The sequence below is a fragment of the Syngnathus floridae genome, chromosome 4, assembly GCF_059516105.1.
Source record: "Syngnathus floridae isolate MCC-2025c chromosome 4, RoL_Sflo_1.0, whole genome shotgun sequence".
In the NCBI taxonomy this organism is placed as follows: Eukaryota; Metazoa; Chordata; class Actinopteri; order Syngnathiformes; family Syngnathidae; genus Syngnathus; species Syngnathus floridae.
In genome coordinates, this window is record NC_142416.1 from 10,282,705 (window position 1) to 10,305,105 (window position 22,401).

General features: G+C 39.5%; 2 protein-coding genes and 1 long non-coding RNA gene across 4 annotated transcripts in view; 1 reads left to right on the forward strand and 2 right to left on the reverse strand.

Annotated features, from left to right (window-relative positions):
• Positions 1 to 18,487, forward strand: LOC148398983 (uncharacterized). Its single transcript, XR_015857918.1, has 3 exons — positions 1 to 223; positions 345 to 466; positions 17,773 to 18,487. It is a non-coding gene; the product is annotated as an uncharacterized LOC148398983 (long non-coding RNA).
• On the reverse strand, positions 3,005 to 10,575 carry chrnb3a (cholinergic receptor nicotinic beta 3 subunit a). Of its 2 annotated transcripts, none has more exons than XM_088373069.1 (8): positions 10,193 to 10,575; positions 6,365 to 6,516; positions 5,748 to 5,792; positions 4,912 to 5,021; positions 4,312 to 4,825; positions 3,906 to 3,961; positions 3,619 to 3,811; positions 3,005 to 3,485 (listed from the first exon to the last, which is right to left on the reverse strand). In XM_088373069.1, the coding sequence occupies exons 1-8, from the start codon at positions 10,251 to 10,253 to the stop codon at positions 3,354 to 3,356; spliced, it is 1,263 nt and encodes a 420-aa protein (XP_088229195.1). In that variant the 5' UTR covers positions 10,254 to 10,575; the 3' UTR covers positions 3,005 to 3,353. The 2 variants fall into 2 exon arrangements, with proteins under 2 accessions (XP_088229195.1, XP_088229194.1); XM_088373068.1 differs by having other exon boundaries at positions 3,008 to 3,485; positions 3,906 to 4,096; positions 10,193 to 10,569.
• chrna6 (cholinergic receptor, nicotinic, alpha 6) overlaps positions 16,000 to 22,401 on the reverse strand; it is a 13,714-nt gene continuing 7,312 nt past the window's right edge. The window contains exons 4-8 of the mRNA XM_088373067.1: positions 21,669 to 21,778; positions 20,549 to 20,756; positions 19,183 to 19,785; positions 17,630 to 17,902; positions 16,000 to 16,728 (exon numbers count right to left, since the gene is read on the reverse strand). Coding sequence (XP_088229193.1) covers positions 16,603 to 16,728; positions 17,630 to 17,902; positions 19,183 to 19,785; positions 20,549 to 20,756; positions 21,669 to 21,778 — 1,320 coding nt within the window. The 3' untranslated portion in view covers positions 16,000 to 16,602. The remainder of the gene's footprint in view (positions 16,729 to 17,629; positions 17,903 to 19,182; positions 19,786 to 20,548; positions 20,757 to 21,668; positions 21,779 to 22,401) is intronic.

Here is a 22,401-nt window from a genome sequence, read left to right on the forward strand (position 1 = left end):
ATCTCATGTCTTCTTGTTTCCAGTCTGTTCTGTTCTAGTCTTGTCCCTAGTCGAGCCGCTAGTCTATCTTTTAAGTTCTTCAATAAACCCTGGTCCATTCACTCCATGTCACTGAGTATGTTTCCATTTGTAGCCAGCAATATTTCTCCGTCGTACCAATGTTCAACCAATCATCCTGCAACTGAATTCAACTTTGATCGCATTCTTCTGTCGCCCAGCTGTGGTAGGTTGTTGAAACATTGTCATTGTCAGAAGTAACTTTAAAGTAATGGCACACCATCATCGCCATGACCACCACTGATGTGTGTAAGCAAGTGTACGATTTAACAAAAGTCTCTTCATAGGTCTGTCTTCAAAAATGAGCAACCACCTGAACCACAGGGACAAGCTAAAAAAAAAAAAGTCTATTCTCTTTTATATGGCACCCGTCATCGAATGTCAACATTCAATAAGAGCCAGTTCCAAGGTAAGATGTAATCCACCCTCAAGCTTTGTACAGATGTTCATCTGTCCCATGGAGTTTTTTTGCCTGAGGAAAATCCAAACCCTCCATAAAACCAGTGCTGCTCCCTTCTTGGTTGGTGTAAATTCCTCCAGGAAATCTGCCTTTGTACACTCCAGCTATTCCACCTTTGTGCCTGCGAAATACGGTTCAAAGTTTTAGGTGATACCACAGCCAATTCATTGATTTATACCTGCCGCTATTCCACTTTCACGTGTATGGGCCATTGGTACTATATAAGTAGTCCATGTTGTCATCACTTAGCCGAAAACTTCTCCGATTCTGTTTTCATTCATTCTCCCTTCTTCCATGTATCTCTTGATTCCTCTCTGTCCTTCCCCATCTGCCTTCAATCTGTCTATACGCTGTATGTTTATTTTCCCTCACCTCTCCATTCTGTTCATGTTGAACTGTCAGTACGCAGCCGATGCAGCAGCGCCTTAAAACCACTAGAAGATCGCCTGCAGCGCTTCTTTCACTATTTATCACTCTTCTTTTCATTTGCTATAGTAGTTTTGTACATACAGCCCTTACTCTCTTCTCCTCATTTCCCTTTTTACATGTGTACTTCCGGGTCCAGTCTTTGCACAGTCTTATATATGTATGTTGACTGCTATCAGCTTGCATTAAGAGATGGCTTTTCAGCTCAGCCTGCAGGGATGGGACTCTTGCTTGAATGTGAAAATTTGGTTCATTTGTCGTGTGCTGTATTTCTCTCCATGTGCGGTGTACCTGTTTATTTGCACTGCTACTATACTTTTTGTGTTTCACTTTAGACCACAGGTGTCAAACTCAAGGCCCGGGGTCTAGATACGGCCTGTCACATCATTTTATCTGGCCAGCAAAGACAAATTGTGCATCAAATTCGTGTCATTACTAGAATTGCAAATTGTCTTCACTTTTAATATCTTTTTTTTTTTTTTTTTAATATTTGACCAGTTTTACTCGTCTGATTTGAAAACGAGTTATTTGTCAGTTTGTTTTGTAGCTTTTACTGTATATAATATGAGGTGCTCATACATTTATTTGGGTTGACAGTCATAATGGCCCTCCGAAAGAAGCTATGACTACAACGCGGCCCGTGAAAAAAAAAATGAGTTTGACACACCTGCTTTAGACTATTTTCTCACCTAAACATCTATTATAGCCAGTGGTCACATAAGTGGTACCCAGGTGTGCATGCGCACTGATGATATTAAAAGTACATCAGAGTTGATGAGAAGTGTGTTACTGCACTTTTGTTATGAAGGAGGGGCGCTTCAAACAAACAAATCTTTTCAGTCAACGTATTGAATGGAATCACTGCATGATGATATGTTCCTTTCTCATTTCACTTGAGCGAGCGTGTGATACAATATAAACGGTAGAACAAATGTGGCGGAGATGGAGGTTGAGCTTGAAAGCGGGGCAGGCTTCTTGGGTGTCTGTCTCATTGCGTGGCAAGCAGCTACGAGGGTCCGTCACAATATGTCTTTCAGGGCTAAGTGATAAAATTATGACGTTGCGCATTTTGTACTTTTATTTAGCATTTATTTTAAGAAGAAACTATATTTTTGCTTTATTACATGAGCAGTATTTGCTAACCTTTTAACCTCACAGTACAGAGGTTGTGGGTATGTTTCCAGGCTTTAGCCTTGTGGAGTTTCCATGTTCTCCCTGTAGGTTTTCTCAGAGTATTCTGAATTCTCCATAGGAGTGTGAACAGTGAATGTTGAATGAACGAAATCAGGATATTCCCTACCTACCACCCAAAGTCGAATCTAATAGGCTCCAGCACGCCACCGACCCTTGTGAGGATAAAAGCAGTGCAGATAATGGTTGGATGGGTGGCTTCAAGGTCTGGGGCTTGGACTGTACTGTTACTTGGTCATAGTCACTCACGTTTTCTGTAGGGGCAGTGGGAGCCTTTTGAAGATGTTGCTGTCATTGCTCGTGTCCACCTTCAGGAACCAATAAGAACTAGACAGGTTGAGATGTGTGTCAGACTGCTGAACTTTACGCTGTTGTAGTATGCACACTATGCAGTATTACAAGTATACAAATTCATTGCCACCATTGGCCTTGCAAAGTGGCAGAGGAAAGTAAATGTACAGCTTTAGGTCGTGCGCATGCGCACCTCTCCATATCAAAATCTCAGACTTTCAGCTCCCCCAGTTTGTTACTACAATTGCAACTTATTGTTAAAAAAAGACTGGGCAGTTTGCCAAGAGGTAGACAGATTAAAGAGTGATTTTTATCATCAGTGATACACAACAGTTTATTTGCTCTTTGACAAGGAATGTAATTTAGGAAACCCTGACTGCTGCTTATCAGAGAGGAACACCTACAATCTCCTATAAAATCTGTAATTATAATTTATTGGTCATTAATGCAATAAAATGGGAGAGGCTGTGACCCACGTGAGGATAAAAAAAATCCAGATAATGGTTGGATGGACGTATTTGCTGCCATTTAGTGGTCACTCAATAGCATTACAGTCAGGCGAAATAACATCATGCATTTATTTTTAACTCGTGATTTAATGAACATTTTCAGTAATGACAGTACAAGTTTTAATAACAACTTTATTATAATTACATAGTATTGAGTGCAATCACCTTGTCAAGCATGCTGTATATAGGACACAATACAATTTACTGATGAATGCTTTGTGATTGTGCCGTATTTAAATGGCTGTGTAAAACCATTCATGCAAGGAGTACCTGCCTATTGCTATTTGTTTGCACACTTTTGTGCATGTACTTAAATTATTGGTAAAAGAAAAAACTATGAGTGAGTTTTATTAAACTTTGAACTCTGAAACTCTGAAAAACAGGAATTCTAAAATACAGTATTTGCAAGTATATATTCTTTAAGGTGAGCTGAAGTACATCTGCAAAGCTGGTGTGAAGATGAGGACTGTGCCTAATATTGACACAGTGAGAAAGGCCCACAGGAAAATCCTATCCAGCACCTGAGCCACAAACTTCCAGTCTTGCACAACCTGTATGAATAGGAAGACCCAATTACTGCCATAATCTTAAACATTTCTGTGGATATCGCTATTATTATATGAGATGATGACAGTCAGTGAAACCAGACTCATTACGCCAAAATTGTCCCTCAAGGCCACACACCTCACGGATAAAGTGTTCCTTTCTGATGTGACGACTGATGTAACGAACAGAATGTGTGGCCTTCTCCAGCATGGCAAGCCAGGCTTGATTCTCCTCTTCCTTGCCTCGCGGCTGTCCAGGAGTCGCCTTCTTTCCTTTACCTCGACGTGGCTTCAGCTCAGGGCTACTTGTCTCAGTATCTGAGAAGTGGTATCTATAAGAAATGCATACAATGCACAGTATGTCATAATTACTATACTATTGTATGTATGACAACATAACAAGTCAATTAGTTTTTGTTTTTTTACCTGTCGGTATGCCCCCGCATACACAGCAGCCTGGGCAGTCTCTGAAGAAAAAGGGTCTTCACCCAGGGGGCCATAGGGTGGTAGGTTGCAGAGGATCGATGATGGACGTTAATGACGAAAACAGTTACAATAATGGAGAAGGTGACAAAGATCATAATAAATAGCAGGTATTCTCCAATTAAAGGGATCACCTGGGGTAAAGGAAAAACAAAACAATATAGATATCAAGAGCATCAATTCTACACAGATTTGAGCTATTCACAGGCTGACCCAGTCCCTATCCCACCCACTGATACAACAATTTGTGCCACAAGTGATTATAGCTTTAACTAGCCTTTGTTTGGTTACAAATTGATAATACAATTCTGTATTTACTGTACCAGCCTAACTCCTCAAGCCAGTCTACCTTTGAGGATGAAGGTATGATTTCTTCTATGACCAGGAGGAAGACAGTAAGGGACACCAAAACGGATGTGGAAAGTGACAGTTTCTCTCCTTCATCTGATGGTAAATAGAAGACCAGCACAGTAAGAAAGGACAGACCGAGGCACGGGATGATGAGGAACAGGGTGTAGAACAAGGGCAACCTCTTGAGGATGAAGGAATAAGTTATAAATGGGTACCAGTACACCCCGTCCCTCCTGTTTCCCTTCGTTCCTGTTGCATTGAGTATTTCCCACTCTCCGTTGTCAAAAAAGTCTTTGCGGTCAACATAATGATCCACCAGAACCAAATCAACCATGTTTCCATCATAAGTCCAGGAGCCAAACTTCATGGAGCAGTTTTGGCGGTCAAAGGGGAAAAAGGTGACATCCATGGTGCAAGAGGATTTGTAGCTGGCAGGCGGGGTCCATGTTATCGTCCCGTCCCACCGAACAATGGCCTTAGTCATCAGGGAACCCTCAAAACGACCATCCGCGCTAGTGATTAATGGGAAAGGGATGGAATAAAATATATCATTGAGACAAAATGAGAGCCAAAAAAGAAAGAATATTGTGTCACTCACTTTTCATACAGAACAATGTCTGGCAGCCATATAGTCTCTGAAGGTACTCGGGTAGAAGTAATACCTCCATAATCATCTGGATTCCACTTCAACTTGACATCGACCCATTCCTTTAAAAAGTCATGAATATAGGCAATGTGTACTACAAAACGGTATTTGTATTGTAAACGGAATGTGGATTGTGTGTCGGTACCTTGGCACTGGCTGGACATTAACCTTCTACCTTAATTACATCTGGAGGATCTCAAATAATTTTAGTGATTAACAGTAGTGTTGGTTGAGTGGTGTTGGTTAAATGATTTACTAGGGGTTTAATGAAAACCGTTTAGAACTGAAAAATCAGTTTTGATTAAGTAGATGCGAGTGCATCGGTACACAAACCATTTACAGAAACTTAAACAAGTCAAAAGAGGCTATGAATTGGTTTGATGTTGCAGATGATTTGGTGTTTCTTGCAGTTTAATTTACTTCAAGCAGATTATTCAGCACCATGGAGAGCGGAGAGTTGTTCGGTTGTACTGTAAATTTATGAGCAATGGCATGCTTGTTAATTGGTTAACAAAATGGATTCATTCTAGCAGCGCTAATTAAACATAGAATGTAAATTCTTGTTATAAATGACAATCGACTACATTTATTATGGCCTCAACCATAATGTGATTGTTAAACAAGCCTAGACTAGCTACTTTATATATTGTTGCAACCTGCCTTTTTCATCACCACCTTCTCCTACACATTGAGTATCATTTCATCAAGAAAGTATACATTGAAAACACAGTAACATAAAAGTTATATTACTGCACAAAGCCTAGCGTTCCGTTAGGCTGGTGTTGTACCTGCCAAAGCCAGACATTCGTAGTCATCAATTGGTTCTTCTCATCCTGTTGGAACAAAGGGAACACAGTTTCTTTTTCTCTGGAAAAATGTATGAGGAAATGAGAGCCAAAGAAATGTTGACTTTGATTAAATACAATTTTCATGGGATAAAGTAACTTCTCTTGCATTCACGCACATATGCATCACCACAGCTTGCTTGAGGCTATACCAGTAGCTACAGCTGTGTATATAAATTAAAGAAAATGCATGAGAACAGTATCACTGGAAACTGGAGCCTCATTAGTGTCACCAAAGAAAAGCAAGAAAGCTCAGAAGCATGACAGAAGTATCAAATTCAGTGGCGGTTCTGTGAGGGTAGTGGGATCTCTCAGGGGGGCTTAAGCTGTACCTCCTTAACTCTGTACCTGCTCCTCTAATGAGTATATAGTAACCAATGTGTTAATGAGGCCTCACCATGCTTACCTGAGGTCAGGTAGTCTGCGACCTTTACGCAGTTTTGACCTCTGTACTCACTTAATACAACTTGCGGACAGTAAGCCGAATAGATTTTTTACATTGATGAAAAATAAGTGCTGAACGTATTGTGTCACTGTAGTTGCATGTGTTGAGTCCTCACCACATCCACCAGTTGTGAGATCTTAAGTCCAAAGCGCACCGTAATGGTGTCATTGGCATGCTGTACAGGCCGAACCCACTTCTGATAACCTCTGAAGAGGTTCCTCAATAAGGCGTCTTCCAACTCGGCCAACGACACAAAGTCATCTTGAGCTGGAAGCAGAAAAAGAAAACTAAAATAAAGCAAAGTAATTTTACGTATTGTCCATATGGCTGGAATGTTGACCTCCGCCATCTAACAATAACTTGATCAAGAAATTCTTTTTAAATAAACAAAGTAAGGATCGCCACTGTTTAGCACATCCACCTCACAGTTCAGACGTGGAGGGTTTGATTCTGGCTCCAGCCTTCCTGTGTGGACAGAAGAAATAAACGGAATCTAAAAAAAGAATGCAACACAAAAAAAAAGACAGAAGTCACTGGTGAGCTAGTTTTATAATACACCCACAGGCTACCCATGTCGTCCTCGGGGGTGCCTGGTACCCACAGACACCCCTGCTCTAATCTAACTCCTGCCCTCAGTCAAATCCTATGAAGTACGGCAAGCATGAAGGGAATACAGCTCCTTTACTTAAAGCACTTGAATGGGCGATCACGATTATCTCACGTTATTCCTTCTGTGCCATTTTGCACATGACACAGAACACTAGAGACAATCAACCTGTACACAACAGACATGAAGTACAGCATTCCTCAGCAGTAAAGGGAAAGCGATGGTGAGGAAGTGCCAGTGCCAGACAGACGCAGCCAAACTGTCAACTCTGACAGCTGGTCATGGCCGAGTGGAAGCATCTAAGGTCCCAAGGCTGACAAAATGATCATACTGACATGATCAACTCTGACAGAAGCATTGCTAGGGGAGAAGAGTTGAGTTGCTCAGTGAAGTCAGGCACGAGATGTAACAGTCATTTAGAGAGTGACACTCAAGCTGAGCAGGACACCCCTTCTTTAGAGACCTTAGAAGTGTCAGATCCTTCAGGTAAACAGATAAAAACACATCGTGTGTCCTCTTTTGAATACAGGTAGACTATTTGTGGCTGCATTCAGTGGTTGTGGGAAATCCAAGCTATGTGGGGTGCACATGGTCTTTCTCAGTGGGATTTCTCCAGTTTTCTCCTACATTGCAAAACAATTCATAGTTGATGAATTATTGTCTCTATATTGTCCATATGTGTCAATGTGAATTCTTGTTTGTGATTGTGCTCTGTAATTGGCTGGAGATCAGTTCAGGGTGTTTCCCGGCCCTTGGCCAAAGTCTGCTGGGATCATGCACTTGACCCTAAACCATAATTAGCGGTACAGAGAATGAACAGTTGGCTGGATGGGGACTGACTGCTTTCCAGTGTCCTACTCACATGATTTGTTTGGCAAGGGTTTTCTTTGCCTGGGTATCTTGCCAAACACCTTCCATTCAATCATTTTTTGTAGTGCTCGTTGAGGACAAGATTCACAAACAAGGTGAGTCTTTCCCAGCTAGCTTTGGTGGAAGGCATGGTGCAATGTCCACAAGTCACCGGATTAATTAGAAATGCACGTATAGACAAACAGCTATTCACGCTCACATTCAAAACCGTGGCCAATTTAAGTCTTCAATTAGCTGACCTTGCATGTTTGTTTGTATTATTGACGCATATAATTCTTGAAAGGGGGTTTAGTTGGTTAGTTAGTTAGTTAGTTAGTTAGTTAGTTAGTTAGTTAGTTAGTTAGTTAGTTAGTTAGTTAGTTAGTTAGTTAGTTAGTTAGTTAGTTAGTTAGTTAGTTAGTTAGTTAGTTAGTTTACATTGCATTGCATTATTGTAATTTGTGTACTATATTGTCCATATGTGATTGGTTAGCATAGCTTGTCTTGTTGTTTTGTGGTTTAGATCATTGTTCCTTTCGAGGCTAACATCTTCTCTGTCACTTCCAAGCAGAAGACAGATTCACTGGACACTAGCAGCACTACACAGTAATTGCCCTGAAATAGCACGACACAGGATGCCACAGTAAATCAGCAGTAACCCAAGTGCTCTGAATATTCAACGGTATAAGACATTGCTGCATCATACTGCAGCACAGTGACAAACATGCATCAGCAGATGACGAGTGGAGAGAGACGATAAGCAAAGAGTGAGATGATTTGACCCACAGCAAACTCCTATTGGTGTCTGAGAGCGACATGGCCAAGAGATTGAAATGCAAAGGGAAGTTAACTATAGTTAGGGGTGTCAGAGTAGACAACACAGAAACTGTGTCTACAGTCATGTCAGAATATAGGTAAAATTTTATTATTTTCCAAAGCAGATATTTGCAAATGTCTAATTTTTATTCAACACAAAAGATATCCAGCCGGCTTTCAGGCACTACGTTTACATGGCATCAATATTCAGGAAAAGGTTTCAGGACTATCGGGCCAGTCCAACGTTCACAGGTTGGACCGATCCCAAAATTATAGGGTGTATTCAAAGCCATCTCACTGTATGTTTGCGTGTCTGATCTGATCATAAATTCATGCTGATTTTAGTCTCAGGTGGATTTCATTCCATTGCATCAGATCTACTATCACGCACCAAATAAGAGATTATGCCTGCAGAACTCTGTCATCTGAAAAGTGTCCACCGCTGGACGCAGTCATATCTCAAAAATCTCACTTCACAAGAGCAAAAAAAAAAAAAATGCTTCCTCCCTCACCTGGATCTATTTTACTGTGCGCGTGTGTGTGGGGGTTTGGGTGGGGGTTGAGCACAGAGGTGAAGGGCACCATATTGATTTGACTGCAGCCGGTGTTACCAGGGGAGGGTTGACACTCTGAGGATAAATCATGGTACATTAGTGTGTGTGCGTGTATATATGGTTCACATTCATAATAAGGTGTTTGTTCATGTGTGTACACTATACGCTCCCTAGTATTTAACCCACCACTGGTCTTGAATGCGTAGCAGTCTTATCATCACCCTGCCACCATCTGCTCTTTGTTGAGCCTCAGTGTGATGTACCACTGAGAGGAGAAATGGGAACATAGAAGGGAGCCCTTCATTTTGTTGTGTACACCAAATGATTTGAGGCTGTTTCATATTGTTGTTCTCCCTTTTTATCTTTTGAATCTGCTCGTAAATACTAACACGCATCTGATTATGAATGGCTTTGTGCACTTACAATGACAGGATTTTTGCAATGATTAACTTGATCAGTTTCAATGCCAGGGAGTACTTTATTGTATACAAATGGCCTCTAATGTGCAGATGATTGTTCAAAATCTTTTATTGGCAGAAAAAAAAAACAAAAAAAACACAAATAACTTACTGACAGTGACCATCAAAGTATTAATGGGCCCTTATCTGGAAACGCATTAAGCTTCATTTGAGGAAATTAATTCAGTGTTCCACTCCTTGTTCTACCTGTAAAGTAGGGGTACTGAGGATAAAGTGGTGACTTTAGCGAATTGATACAAATTAATACACGTCCCTTTTGTTGTGCTATAAATGATTTATTTTTCTTACTACTTTTGTCAAACGGTGCCGTGCCACTGTTACCTGTCATTAAACTAGTTATTCAGGAAAAAAATGTGCTTCCCATCTCAAGGTCATTGAAGTGGGAATTCATGTACGTTAAACGTAACATTGTCTGATTTCATATAAAAGGAATGCATGTAATGCAAATATTGAATATTACTTATTAAAATAATGTGTTTGGGTAAGTTGCCTGTAGTTGTTGACTGTAAAGAGCAACAAAGATACATAATCTTTATTTACTTAACAAAAAAAAAAAAAAAGGGACTTGACGATGTAAGGTGATGAGAAATGCCAAGATGTTGCGTCGCACTGTCAAAGCTGCACATGCACATTCTTACCTTGTACAGCGACCTTCTCAGCGGTCAGGAGCGACCACAACACGACCAGCGCAAACTTCATCGTGCGTGTGACCAACACTCGCGGTTTTACGTCCTCCAATTTCTGCTGCAAGCAGAAGTATCCGCTGTCTTGACGTTCAGTTTGAATCCACGGGGGCAGCGAGAACAACACGCCTTCGCTCCGATGTTGTGGAAACCCTCCGTGCCGGTGTTCTGTGACCAAACCGGGCGTCTCTTTGCGATTGCAAGTGAGTGCCGGTGAAGAGACGCGCACTGTCGAAGGAGGAGGCAGCGGAAAGGGGCTGGCCCGTTAAAGGATGGGGAGATGACCCTGCTGTCCACTGTGTCCAGTGCATCCTCCCTCAGGGCAGTTAAGAAGATGTGACATGTTTTCACGCTCTAACCGGAGTTTCTAATTATCTATTCTTTGTAGCGGGTTACATCATAGTTATGTAGAATTAATGAATAACACATTTTTAAATAAAAGGCCAGTATAAACAGTTTGTTCAAATATTATTTAGTGGAATTTGTGATCCAAAATGTTTGACATTCCTTTTGTTGACAATTGTTGACAATTTGCAATTTTGTGATTTTAGCAAGAAACATTAAGGTGATGCACATACAGTCCCTTCCAAAACATAATTTCCTTTCTTTTTGTTATAGGCAACAGGCACACATCGGGTGCCAGTGACTGATATTGGTAACAGGTATCAGAGACTATCCAAGCCTTCGATACTTTGAAACTATTGTCTTGATACCTCGTATTGGTAACTGCCCAGCCCTGATTAAAACGTTATTAAAAGAATATCATCTAGCTAACCTGTATAGTAAATAATACAATTCCAGTTCCCTATATAATGATCTGCAGATGTGAATATTAATTTAATGAATGTAATGTTGTCCTTTTCTAAACAAAGGGTTTCATGTAAGACGTCATTATTTGGAGGTGAAGTCCACAAGAAACATGAAACTATGTGGGACGCTGCAACGGAGACTGACACTTGGTAGGAATTTATGCACAACCAACAGTCTGGACAACACAGGCCTGGATGTTGTTTGTTTAAGCAATCAAATTAGCAGTCGGCAGACTCATAAACAAGTCGTGTTGATCTCTAACGGGAGATGGACTCTTGCTTTCTCCTGATTAAGTTAGAGCTTACAGCAGATGGGAGTGGAACCACAAGATGAATCATTCCTGTACAACTCACACACACAACCACATTGTTGTGTTTCGACATTAATGTGTGAAACTTGACTCAAACTGAGTTGCGTACAAGCAGATATCTCACAAAAATCATATTTTATTGTCATGATTTTTTTATGAAATTTTTATGGATTCACCTGAGCATAACAATGTACCCTTATTAACATTAATAAGGCCCGTATCTGATCTGCAAGTGTTTGAGCACATAACGAATTTTGGTATTTCGTCAGGGTTCCTAAATGGTTGCAAACTGTTTTTTGTATATTGTTCTTTTTTTTTGTTAAAAATTTCTTCGCAGTAAGATGGCGGCTATTAAAACTGTTGGCGAATGTCTGGCAAACATCTTTGCGACTGTTTTGCATGACAAATTTTACAATTATAGACACAGAGCTAGCAAGATAAGCAGTTTTAGTTAGTTGCCTGCAGTAAAACTGCATGTCGGGCGCGGGCTAATGTTGCTGCTGGTGCTATTCATAAGCGAGAACTACTGTGAAAAATAACAATTACCTTGCGAACATCTCAGCCACTAGATTGAAATCCTGCAATGCTGAAGAAAAAAGAAGAGGGGCTTCAATTATTTTTTGAAAATGTTAGAGATGGGCCTGATTTTCTAATCCAGTTGTTTTGGTGGCCAGAAGCAGCTGTAGTAGAGAGGTAACATTTGCCCAATATTTGCACTTGTGCCAGTAAGCATCTTGGAGAGGTGGTGGTGGAGTAGTTGACCAGGTTGTATAACAGAATTCTAGAGGCTGGTAAGATGCCTGAGTAATAGTGGGAAAGTGTGCTGGTGCCCATTTTTTAAGAACAACCACCACAAGCAGAGTTGTGGGAAATATAGAGGAGTAAAGTTAATGAACCACACAAGGACATTATGGGAAAGCATAGACTTCTAGGATAGAAGTCGATATTTGTGAACAACGGTATGGTTTCATTCCTAGGAGCAGTCCCACAGATCTTGTATACTATGTCAACATTCTAGTGCATTGTATCACTTAGCTCTGAATTAGTGTATTGAACCACAAGTTTACCCTGAGGGTAAAGCTGTGGAAACAATCTCAAGAGAGAAATGACTCACTTAGCAGGACTTAAAGTGGAAAATATTCTCTGATACTTACATGTACAGCGACATCAGACCTTATTTAATTTAACATAGAGACTGAATATATGCATAGTAAATATTGCTTATTAGCTCCACTTGGCCTGTTTTCAACATGGAATGTAACATTCAATACCAAGTAACCAGTACAGTTTTTTTTTTTTAATGTGGTATTAAAAAAAATCTCATTTTGAAAACCTAATCTCTTATCCACTTCGAGGGAAAACATTATAGAGAGAGATTATTTTATGTTATTTCATGTTTTACATGTGAGACGTGTTATTCTTTCTGTTAGACTACAATCCACAGTGATTTAGGCCGTCAAAGCTGATAACTGGTTGGCAAACCTGCAGGCAAATCTTTCAGTTACCGTAATATTTGGCTAATTCCATGAACTCTCCTACTGGCCAGACAGAGAATCAATACATAGAGCCTAAAAAAGAAGCCTGCCATGTTTTAATCTGAAACGTTTAGCAAATTCTGGTCCCTCCCCTAGGACCCGTTTGCCATGGTGACCCCGACAGGCTCTTAGATCTCCAAACAACTTACCTATAGGATCATTGTGACACACAAACATGAGGGCTTAAGGAGGGACTGAATATTTCTTTGTGGCAGACCTATTTCATTTGTAACTTTTCCGTTAATCAGAATTGGGCATTGAAACTGTGACATCTTCAAATATGGCAAATATCACAGAACACAGTAATTATAACATCTGAGCAGATGTTACATTAACAATTTTATCATGCCCCTTTGTGGTAGGCAATGAAGAATATAAAACGATTACATAGAGTAGGCTTAATTTTATTATGAAATCACAAACCAATTCCAGAAGTTCACTTTGCATCCTCCTCCCACTCTTCCATTACAAGTGTGCCAGGGAAAAACAATGGATATAAAATGTGATTGTTTTCTGCCTCAGCTAACCATCAAAGTTAACACCTCGCCATGACTGTGGACTGCATCTCCAGCTTTCTTCTTATCCTACCTTTTCCTCCCCCAGTATCCTGCAAACAAATTGATATCTCAGCGCCGCCCCCATATAAGCGAAAAAATATCACCAGAGTGTTGGGCATGTGTTTGCAGAACAACATGGGGTGGCTCTCAAAACGACCATGATGTTCTTCATCCATTTTACACATTATCAGTTGTGTACCTGAAAACTGCTCGACCAATAAAAGGCCTCGCACTGGTGTGAATATATTAAAAGGTTTTTTTTCTGTAATTACTTAAAATAAATGTGTTAATTGTCTATGTTTTCCAAATATAGTGTACATTTTATATTGTTAAGGAAAAAAGTCTCATTTAATTCAAGTTGACAGTTGACCGCACGCTGTACATGCAATAAAATGATGGTTGAACAGAGATGCAAACAGCTTTTTTTATTGCATTTTTGGTTCAGAAGAGGCAGATAATTTAGGTTTTTCATTTTGAGAACATGATCACTAGCAGTTTAGCCTAAACTAATGGAAGCAAGAGGGAAAAGCAACTAGTAATGCAAGCACAATGTCGAGAAAAAAAAAGTGATTTGATTTTAATCATGAAAACATGAAAATAAATGCTTTTCTAATTTGCACTTAAAAGAGTGGTCAAGTCAAAAATATGCTTAGCAAAAATAAGATTCTATGCACCGCATCTAGTCCAAACATGACATTCTGATTAATACAGCATTTGCGGAATAAGAATTCAACAAAAATATCCACCTGTTTTTATCGTCTCGGGGGGCGGCCATTTTCCTTGTATTGCTTCTGCTGTTGAAACTTAAACAAAATTGCAGTGCCAAAGTGGTCAGCTTTGACCATGACCAAAACCCAGCCCATCCCAACAGTAGTTGTCATACATACATTGATGGATTTTTTTTCTTACCCTGCATCTTTTCTTGAGATTGTGTGTGCGTGTGAAATATTGCAATGTTGGAATTGTAATGACTCTTGAGTCATGAATGCTCCACATGGGTTATCATTCCTGCTAAAGCTTCCTTCCAATGAATGCTTACGTTGAATACCCACCACACTCTTTCTCAGTGGTACAGGTGAACAAGAAATGTATCACAATGATGAAATATTACATTTATTTCTATTTCAGAGTCAAACCATTGGAAAGGCAAATCCCATTTTATAAACTCCTTAATACATTGTATCAAAAAGGCCCAATTAAATTGAGTCCCTACAGTCAGAACTGCACATTTTATTACAATACATTAATGGCAATTCTGAATGATGCCTCTCACGAGGCATCAAAAGTACATAATCAAAAGTGGCAAGAAAAACAAGAATTAATAACCACTGAATTAAAAACAATTTCTTGATGAACAAATGCAATGTTATTTTGGGAGCAACCAACCAAGTAGATTGGATTAAATATTTACTGGGGCAAACCAATTAACATGTGGAACGTTAATCACAATGAACATTTAGAAACACATGGTTTCTAATTACAAAAGAAAAACAGCCTGTCCTTATTCATTAATTGCTAGTACATCACAAATCTGATTTCTTTATGAAAATGACTCCAAAAGGCGATGGGTGTGTGAATGATTGTCTCTCACCGCTGGCAGCTTAATGAATCAGACTCAGTATGATGCATTCCAATAAGTCACCGGGGAGGGACGCGTAGTTGTTGTAAGGGAGTATTCACTCTGAAATAATTCAAAATCTATTTTTCACCGTGGTCCACTTTATCTACAGAGAATAGGTTGCGCACCCCTAAATCAACACAACAGGGTTGCTGACATCTATTTAAACATAATTTGAAACTAGTTCTCTCTCTTGAGACTAAAGGACTGACACGATTTTCATGTAGGAGAAACTTGAGGGTTAGCAAGACGCTTCACCAGCAACCCGTCTGTCTCCATTTGTTTTCCTCTTGTTCCTCTAAACTAAACACACACCCTGAAAATGGTTCTCATCAAAGGGGTCTATAGTGTAGCTGAGTCAGTGTAAGCACTTGAGCATTACATTGCAAGATGTACATGGGCCCAAAACCCATTAAGTAACAAAAGAATGTTATAAAATGTGTCATGTGAGTTTTTAAAAATGTGTGGTGGATCAAGTGCTGCTACAGACAAAAAGGAATAGTTCGACAGATGCTAGACTGCCTCCTGGCTATTGTCAAAGTGCCTTTCAGCAAGGCATTAAATCCATACGCCAGCTCACAGGTGACAAACTCAGGTCCTCGAAGGCCACTAGCTCGCATACTTTAAATGTTTTGCTCTTCCAACACACCAAATGATCAGCTCATCAACAAGCTCTGTAGGAGCCTAATATTAGTCCTGATCATTTGAATCAGGCCTTCTGGAGGAGGGAACATGCAGTCTAGTTAGTAGCCCTCAGAGACCGACACCCAGCGCCAGCAGTAAGATTTTTAACTTTACTCTGACAATTCTCCCAGCATGCCAGCGGGTATGTGATGTGTTTTTTGGTGTGATATGCAACAACAAATATACAGAAGAGTATAAATTGAATTCCCTCGCAAGGGATTCTAAACAGTTTTATATAATAAATTAAAGAAAGCATTAAAATACACACATGATCAACAGAGCCAGTAGGGGGTTGTCTTTTGAAGTATTATTTCAAAATTATTTATTTCATTGTTTCAAAAACTCAAGTGCTGACCTAAAACAAGTGTCTCCAATAATTAGCCCTACTGTTTTGCCTTTTGGCAACTTCTAAATGGCAGTAGCTTTTGTAATCAGCAATTGCCCCATCTTCAATAAGGTTGCCTTTTGCCAAGTGCCCGCACAAGCAGTTTATGTAAGTTGAATAGTACAGAAGCTCAGCAATAGCTAAAACAAGCCAGATATTAGCCGCTTCATTCATGATTTGCAGCGATTATAATGGAAAATTGCCTTGTTTAGAAAGCATTTATAAAACTTTAATGAGGAAGCCTTCTTATACCATGGGATTAATTTGGGAGTAAATGGGGTAAAATAATATGCAGTGTTAATAAGCATAAAATTAAGGCATTAAAATGTGTGCTGCTCTTTGCAAAAGGCAAAAAGCAAAACGAGCCAATCATTAAGTGCTTTCTAAGTACATTTTTTGTCATCAAATGGATCATTTCTTTAGAATGGTCCAATCATGGGAGCAGTAAACCCTGATTAAGGAGGGGTTACGAGACAAATCCAAAAAGAGGTTGCATGAAGAGGCCCACGGTCCCCAGGACACACACAGTCACAAACACCCATAGGAAGATTCTGTCAATCACCATGGCGACGTACTTCCAGTCGTCTTCTACCTGAGTCAGTGAAGGAGCAAAACGAAATAGCAGAAAAGATTTCAGCAGCGGTATTAAAAATAACTTGCATGTTAAACCTTTTCACTGAAAATGGCCAACTTAATAGACATTGCTTCAATGAAAATCATAATGTCAATAGAGCTGCTTTAGCAAAGTTGTTATGATGAATAGCATTTTGCATACTAGAGGTTTGGTCTCCTGTGAGCCATTTATAGCTGCTGCATTTTTAACTGAAAGAGTGAGCAAGGAAAATTATTGAATTCCAAGTAGTGTTTATATAAATAATACAATTGCTCTGTTTTGGGGCAAACTGTAATCTGCAAATGTTGTGTTCTGAGATCAAGCAGAGCTCTTCAGGGTGTGTTTTTGCATTCATACATTATGTATGGGGTTTGTGTGCCATGTATATTTTGCCCATAAAACGCTACGGAATTTTTTTCAAGTGTTCAAACAGTGGAATTATGTATTTCACATTTGATGTAATTGTGAAATTCTGAAAATTATACTTTCTCGATTGCTTAAGATGACCAAAATAGTAACACAACTGTAAAATGAGAATGATAAGTCCCCTTGTTAGATTTATCACTAGGACATGATCGACACCTTTTTTAATTAAAAACATTATACAGTACAGTAGTTACACCAAACAGGAATGTGAACTTAAAATGAACTTTACCTAGCTCTTCCCCCTAAAATACAAATACACAAAGGTCATTGCCCCTGTACGGAAAATGATGCCAAAATACCCAGATGGGCGCAACAGCGCCAAACACGCTAGACTAGACTTGGGCTGTCATGAAAATGAAGTTATGCCCTGAACCAGTCTACCAAAATAGGGCTCGAAATTTCTATAGACATGACAGATGTGACTTTGTTTGGGCTGCTAAGGACAACAACCAACCTCTTTGGCTTTGTTTCGGCTCCTCATGTTCTCAGCGATGTATTTGACGCTCTCGATGGCCTGCTTAATCTCGGGTGACACAACAGAGAAGGCCACCACTGAATTTATGCTCTGTGGACTCATCTGACGTGTCGTTTTTACAGTTGTTGGTGATTCAGGACTCTCCTGCCCGTGCTGGCAAGGCCAAGAGCATTTTTTCCCAGCACAACCTTCCATGGAGGACATGGTGGTGTCCCCAATCTCTAGACAATTTAGGGAACCGCCACCAACCTGCTGGACAGCAATGATAAAAACAAAGTTTAGTTTCTTGGTAATTATCTAATAATACATTCCAAAGAACATATTGTACACTATCTTTCAAAAAGAAATTTCTTTCCAACATTCTGGTTAATGAGGGTTTGTCCTCTGCGTTATTACTGTAAACAGAAATAAATTGTGTACATTAAACCAACAGGAAAATTGATAACAAGATGGTATTTAATTGCTGTAGTATTTTAAAGCACTGTGAAGAGACTGAAGAATAACTTATGTAATAGCCAGTACGCTATCAAATGCTCAGATATAGTGTACACTTCTGAGAAGAGTAAAGGCATACAAAAATTATTGATAGTACAAATACATTAACTGCTTTACTATTGCATGCACCACAGAGGTCTTCGAAGGTGTGACCCACAAATCACATTTATGACGTCATTTGGCATCTACCAGAGGTCTGTGTAACAATGTAACAAATGCGTGTTTTACGTTGATGGGGATGCAGATTTACTTTTCAGTCAAGCTCAGTCAGCTCGATTGCTGCCTGCAAGAAGAAACCTAACTTTGTTCTGAACACACCATCAGAATCAGTGTTTTACAAAAATGTAACAGTGCCTTTTTTCTTCTTCTATTTCACAGTATCTATTTTACATTCAATATAGACAAATCATTCATGGACTGATGCTGATGTTTTTATTTATAAACTTAGTGAAGTATCTTTATATTTCTTCTTTTGGAATCATTCATTAGGGTATTTCTCTTATGGACCTGTGAATCTCTGTGTTATTTGTGGGGACAACTCGGTGTTGTCAAACATCATACACACAAAAAAAAAATGTTGGGTCTTTTCCCTAAACCACTCAATGGAGCAGCTGTGGATTTTGAGCAAAGTGAATTACATCTACCCAAAGTTGGCAGCAGATTGAGTGAAGGATTAAATTCGGGCAGGCTGAAGAGCTGAAGCTGGTCGTCATTTTCAACAGTTGTTTTGCACTGAAGTTGATGTAAATTTAATGTAATTGTAGACAATGCAGGTGGCGGCCGCAGTGGTCAGTGGGTTCAAATCCTGGTCAGGGCAAACACGAATAGTTTGGAGTGTGGGAGTAAGCAGTGTATTCAGAGTAGAAAATAGAATTAAAGATAGACATGCATCAGTCACAAGAAAAGTGTTCTGTCGTTTTCCTTGAATGTAGAACACATCATCTTACGACCTACATTTGGTAGGGCTTTCTCTGTATGACAAATTGTGACATCACACTCATGTTTATCCACAAAAGGATGAAGAAATTCTTTCTTGCCTGTGTCAAGTTATTCTTCCTCTTCTTGACTCCACCGCCTCCTCCTCCCCCTCCAGCTCCTCCTGCCTCCCCACTGTTTTCCAACCCTCCAGCCTTGCTGACTTCATCAGTTGGTCTCCGCATCAACATAATCCTCGGCAGCACTTTAAGAAACACTGTCCGCACCCATCCGGGCATGGTGTGCGTCATGGGGGTGCGGTAGTGCACGTTCAAGACGAAAACCGTAATGACAATGCTGAGGGTGACGAAGATCATGGTGAAGAGCAGATACTCTCCAATCAGCGGGATGACCAGAGATGTGGAGGGGATGGTCTCGGTGATCACGAGTAGAAATACAGTGAGGGAGAGCAGGACGGAGATACAGAGCGTGACCTTCTCTCCGCAGTCAGACGGGAGATAGAAAACCAGCACTGTGAGGAAAGAGATGAGGAGGCAGGGGATGATGAGGTTGATGGTGTAGAAGAGTGGCAGTCGACGGATGTAGAAGGAGTAAGTGATGTCCGGGTAGATTTCCTCGCAGCAGTTGTACTTGATGTCGTGCTTGTAGCCTGGAGCATCAATGATCTCCCATTCACCGCTCTCCCAGAAGTCTTTGAGGTTGACCTAAATGATGGAAACAAAGCTGTAGTTTGTAGATGAATATACACAATATAAATATGTAATAATTCATAAACTATTGGGAAATCTGACATTGATTAATGACATCTTGAAAGTACAGACTATTTCATTGCATCTATTATGTTAAATCTTTGATCCTACAGTCATTTTTATTTATTTATTTTTAGGTAACGACAAAGAAATCCTTAATTAAAGTCTACAACATATTTTGTAATTTTATACTGCTATTTATAATCAAATATATCCAGTAAAGCTGAAACAATTACATTTAATTTTATCTTAAAACTATTTATTTATTTATTCTTACCACTACCGGTATATAATGTAGCCTTCGATTAACGTGGATGCCGTGAATGTAGTTTTAACAGAACTGCAAACTTGGCTTGAAAGATGTTTTGAATTCTTTTTTTTTTTTTTATTTGCAAATTAGCTTCTACGTGCTTGAAGATTGATGTAGTTTTTCAATTTTATTTTGAATTGATTAAAACATGAAAGTGAAAAATAATAAAATCTAAAATGGATGTGACTTTCAGAATGTTCATTCAGTCAAATTCAACGTATATTTGATAGACAAAATCATCGCTAACGTCACGCTGACAGTTTGTGAATTCAAATCTTAGCTATCTCAAATCAACATCAGATATTTGAAAGCATTCGTCACTTAATTATGTGAGTGTCCGCATTATTCGGAAAAGAAAGATTAAATTCTGTAAACGGACAAAACCCAAATGTAGTCCCTATCACTGACCTTAGATCCAATAAGTACAAGGTCAATCTTGGCTTTGTCATAAGTCCATGAGCCAAACTTCATTGAGCAGTTCTGATAGTCAAATGGGAAGTAGGTGATGTCCATAGGGCAGGAGGATTTGAAAATTGCAGGAGGAATCCAGGTAATGGTACCATCAAACTTCAGCAGTGCCTTGGTTTTGTCCTCTACCAGGAAATCCCCAACAGCACTGTATATGACGTGCATGTGTACACGTATCAACATCAGCGTTGTTATGGCAATGGAAAATGTAACAAGCATATGTGGATTTGAAAAGGACACACAGGTTTAAGGATGACATGTTAAATGTTTAAGGAAATGAAAACAAGGAACACATGTAAGGAAAGACAATATATGTTAATGGAAAGAAAGAAAAAAGAGAATTAAAAGAGTTCATTCTCACCTTTTGGACCAATATTAAAACTCTAATTAGAGAAGAAAATGGGCGACATATTTAAAATAAATCTATCAATAAAAGATAATAATCAATCAAAGAGCAACTCACCCCCCTATCCCCAGACTCTTGCTCCACCCCTCCCGAAAATTTGAAAATGGTGCTCAAAGGCCCGGCGTTGCCTGGAGGGCCATTGAGTTTGAACGGGAGAGAGCGTTCGGTGTGGGCTGGCTGCGATTGACAGCAGCAAACTAAACGACGACCTAAGTAAGTTCTATACTACGATAGGCTACACTAAATAAACTCAATAAATGCTATTCTAATACATCACTAATATCAACCCAACTCGTTACGCAGCAATAGTAGACACCCGTTTGTACAGTTTATCAGCAAACAAATTGTTGATTAGGGGGATGAGTGCTCCTTTAAATAAACTTGCACTTGACTGTGAACATAATATAACTTTTTGGATGTTTAATTTCCTGTAGCAGATAGGATTAAAAAAAAAACTGAATGAACAGATACATTTTAGCCTGTTTGTTTGAGTGTCATTTGTGTGTAGCTAATACCATATCCACCATGACAATAAAAGTAGCACGACATGCAAAATATACAATTTTGTTCTGAAATGAAGCGAGTCATTCAAATTTTACACAATGCTTGTATTCGTGAGGACAAAAATACATAAAACAGGGATGATGGGCTCACTTGTTGTAGAGAACAATGTCAGGTCTCCAGATCTTATTTGATGGGACTCGGATAAACTCAATTCCATCAAACTCATCGGGCATCCATCGCAGCTTGTAATCATTCCAAATCTGAAAAACAACAATAAGACTCAATGATCAATCTGTTTTTGCTATCAAAGATTACGGCTATTCTGGTCCCTGAAGACACCACCCGGCGTTCCAAAACCTTCAATTACGTATATATTTTGGACATTCTTTTGAGGTTTTACAATGTTATTTAGAATATTTACAAACAGAAACAAGTAATTATATGGCAGAGTTTTAATGCATGCTTGTTGCAGCACAGCCAGGGTTAACGAGAAATGACAGTTAATTGCCAAGTACTGTACCATCTATCTTTATTGAGGAGCATGTCATTAAAGAAGGGGTTGTTTCAGTATCTTATCAACAGACGAAAAGGATTCACTTGCTATTCTGTCAACATACCTGCAGGTAACATTTTGTGAGCCATGGATCCATTAGTCTTGGCCATTTGCATGCCATTCAAGATGAAGTCTTTCATTAGCAAGGCGGATTAATGCCCAGTAACAACCTGAGAGCTGTTTAATTAACCACTTCATGCTACACTGGCTTTTCCATTTATCTGGGATTATGTTGAGCTGGAGATGAAATTCCTGGTAGGGTGAGCCTTATTGTTTCTAAAATGTCACTGATTCCAAACTGACATAAACATAGAAGCGCTTATACAAAAT

Excerpts from the sequence above, each read along its gene's own strand:
- chrnb3a (XM_088373068.1), bottom strand. The coding sequence starts at position 10,253 with ATGAAGTTTGCGCTGGTCGTGTTGTGGTCGCTCCTGACCGCTGAGAAG. Across the intron at positions 4,826-4,911 it reads GACATTGTTCTGTATGAAAA|CGCGGATGGTCGTTTTGAGG; the intron begins GTGAGTGACACA and ends ATTAATCACTAG. Across the intron at positions 3,486-3,618 it reads AGGAACACTTTATCCGTGAG|GTTGTGCAAGACTGGAAGTT; the intron begins GTGTGTGGCCTT and ends CTATTCATACAG.